This window comes from Micropterus dolomieu, linkage group LG22, assembly GCF_021292245.1.
Source record: "Micropterus dolomieu isolate WLL.071019.BEF.003 ecotype Adirondacks linkage group LG22, ASM2129224v1, whole genome shotgun sequence".
Classification (NCBI taxonomy): Eukaryota; Metazoa; Chordata; class Actinopteri; order Centrarchiformes; family Centrarchidae; genus Micropterus; species Micropterus dolomieu.
In genome coordinates this window covers 13,835,162-13,838,486 of record NC_060171.1, presented here as the reverse complement: position 1 = coordinate 13,838,486, position 3,325 = coordinate 13,835,162, and the positions used below count along the sequence as shown (strand labels likewise).

The 3,325-nt window shown below is 40.6% G+C and overlaps 1 protein-coding gene across 1 annotated transcript; it reads right to left on the bottom strand.

Annotated features, from left to right (window-relative positions):
- LOC123961584 (tetraspanin-18-like) lies at window positions 1-3,260 on the bottom strand. Its single transcript, XM_046037076.1, has 5 exons — window positions 3,255-3,260; window positions 3,064-3,162; window positions 2,641-2,817; window positions 1,850-1,933; window positions 1-840 (listed from the first exon to the last, which is right to left on the bottom strand). Exons 1-5 carry the CDS (start codon window positions 3,258-3,260, stop codon window positions 793-795), a joined length of 414 nt encoding a protein of 137 aa, XP_045893032.1. The 3' UTR covers window positions 1-792.
- Between the last annotated feature and the right edge of the window lie 65 nt (window positions 3,261-3,325).

The window sequence follows — 3,325 nt, the reverse complement described above, 5'->3', positions numbered from 1 at the left end:
GTCATTTAGAATGCCATTTATGTCATTGACAGAATCTAATACAAATGCATACACATACATTTCACCACCTACAACCACTACTGCAATAAACATCACCATACAAATAGAAAAAGAATCCGAGGTTGGCTTTCAAGCTTGGGAGGGGGTCATGAAGAGCCATGAGCTCACATGCTCACAAACTAGTTCATACACATTCAAAAAGAGCATCCAGTATGTACACGCACGCACGCACGCACGCACGCACACACACGCACACACACACACAAAGCTTATATAACAGCATTAAAGAAGAATGGCTGTAAAAAGGCATATAGGGGAGGGAGTGTGTTACAGTATACAATATGAAAGGGAACAGGGTTAACAGCAAAGTGTACATCAAAACATTTTTAACAGTTAAGCCAACTTTACTTAATATAAATATTCTTCATCCAAAAGTCAGTGCAGTGCCTTCTGCTCAGGCTTCACCTGGTCCTCATGCCTGGTCCACTTTACTCCCAGTCTGTGCTAGACCTGGTCCAAAAAAATGACTGTTTCCACTTTACACACAAATCGTTTTACATCAGTTTTGTCTCTGATCTCCCACTTTATCAGTGGTTTATGTGTATGTGTTAATGCATATGTATGTGTTTTTTTGCCACCCAGTACCTCAAAAGTCCAGCTGTGAAGTACAGGAGTTTGTTTTCTCTACCAATTAGCCAATAGAAAAAGAGATCAACAAATTTACAAGTGTCCTTTTTGTTCTTTTCTCCTTAATTCCCTTTTTTGAAAAAGAAGTTCACAGATAGAGCCGCTCTACTGGATTCCCCTGAAGAGACACATTGCAAAGACCATGGCAAAGAGCTGAGAAAAGGAGGAAAATGCAATGATTAGCACACAGGGAAACAATGACAACATGTGAAACTAGAACAGCAGTCCCACTCTGGATAACAGAGTTTTAAAATTGGTTACATGTATTTCTCAATACTGAGTTCAATGTTTCAAAACTCTCAACACAACAACAGCCACCACTGTAGACTAAACTGAATAACCTTTCATTGCTTATGACACAAAATGCATTCAATGGCCACATTCTTCCCTATTTCGTGAATTGTTTTCTCAATTAAACCCTACCACAACACTACCAAAACTGTGTAGTTACACTTAATTTGCACATGTTTACATGCTATTTTACAAACCAATTACTTTAATTTGACAGCAAATTGTGACATTCCGCTACATCTACAGTAACAAAAAAAACACATACGCACAAAAAAAAAAAACATAAACCACTAATCGGACCAGACAATACTGAATGCCTCAATTTATTCCTGGCTAACTTGCGCCAGGTGAGGAAAAGGGCAAGAGAGTTTTGTATTGCATGACTGGATTTATAGCTAGTAACTATATACCAAGTTACTAAAAATTAACTTGAAAGACAAAAGTGATACATACTGAAATGCTATCGGTTGTAACTGGTCTTATGACGGACAACATTTTCTGGTTGGGAGACAAATGTTGTCAGTCTTAAGATACAAGAGTTGATCCTGAGATGTGAATGAAGTGCTTCGGCTCCATTTGTGCATTATGGATGTGCAATTAAGTGTATGTTGGTAAAGAAAACAGTGTGAACAAAAGCATGCATGTAGCCAATTGTAAAAAAAAAATGTAAAAAAGCAGTCCAGTCAAATCTATGTTCATGTAATACCAAGGATCAACACTAGATGGAGATCTTGGTGTACAAGGAGCTTTCATATAACACCACACATATTCAGGCAGATATTCCTCAGCTTAAATGAATGTTAACACAACAGAAGTGGCAAAGAAAATGCTGCATATGTGATGATTTAACTCAAATGAAAACCCTTCATACCTCAATGGTCAGAACCACGATGGCCAGCGCTCCAGCCACATAGATGTACAGTTCAAAGTAGTCAACTACTGCAGAGTAACAGCCCTGTGGACACACAAAAGACGTTACGCTCAGCATAGAATCAATAGGCTATAAAGTTGAAGAATTGCAGAGACAATTAAAGTAACATCACAGTTAATCGAGTGAGGCTTTGAACAAAGGCCTGGTTGAATGTGTGGGAAGCAAGGCCTCCAGCAGTACTGTCTTTTAATGAGGGCTCTTTGTGTGAATGAACAGAGAGACACACGCATTGTGGACACCTTGCATTGTTCTAGTGGCTTGAAAGACAACAGGTGGAGAGCACAGAAAACTTCTTCCTATCAGCTTTCACTGTAATTACATTTCACTCCAAGGCTTTCTTTACACACATGGAAGCCGGAATGTGGGTACGTGTATGTGTAACTGTGAAGCACACCTAATTGTCACATATTCATATACTTATTATCCTCTACTTTTGCACACATGTATGCTCCACAAAAATTCCACTTTACCATTGTATGCACACTTACACAAAACACTCACACGTGCTCAGATGCATACATACACTGGTTTCTCCACACTATAACACATAGTAAGATGGCCTCCTATGACACCCAAAACAAGGAAAAGCACTAATCAGTCATGGAGGAGCCAGCAAGCCCCTGGATGTCACCCCTCAGCTGTCTGCTCTAATTAAGCCTGAAGGTGGTTTGGAAGGAGGGAGAAAGAGAGAGAGGGTGAGAGAAGATGTCATGACAGATGTCAGAAGTTACCTTGTTATTGCGGAACATCATACTGCCTGATAAGCACTGCTCCTGGGTGATATAGGCCAACTCCCTGGTCTGACTGGCATGCTGGCAGCAGGCTTCTGGCACCATATGATTTTGGTTGATTAGCCTGAACAGGCTGTCCTTAAAATCCTCTGGGCTGTTCACCCCACAGCATTCAAACTGATGGGAGGAGAGGAGAGAATAGGAGAAGAATTGCTGAGTGCCTCTTTGTGCACTGGTGTGTGGTCCACAGTGTGCGTGCACCAATCCAGCATGAATATTGACCTAAATGTCTAGGATTTTATCTATAAAATATTGCCCCTTGACGCCAGGCTGCAAACCTTCCTGTTTCCACTGTTAGTGGAAGCAATGAGTTGGTAAAAGCTACAGTGTGTAAGCACTTTGCCATATGTGCAGTAGCCTTACTGTAGTCATGATGGCATTCCATGTGGAGGTGAAGACGTCAGTGTTGTTGTAGCCCTGATAATGTCTCTTCAGCTCCTTGGTGAAGTACTCTCTGGTCAGCTAAAAAAAATAGCCGGCAAGAGCACAGGTTAGTGTCACCACAGGCATGATATGTTTTTTTTCACTTAGGTATCATTTTAATGGGGGATTGCAGCCATTTTACACATCAAAGTCTATTGTCTGGAGGAAAAAAAAAAAAAAAAAAAGGTATTACGTCTGGGGG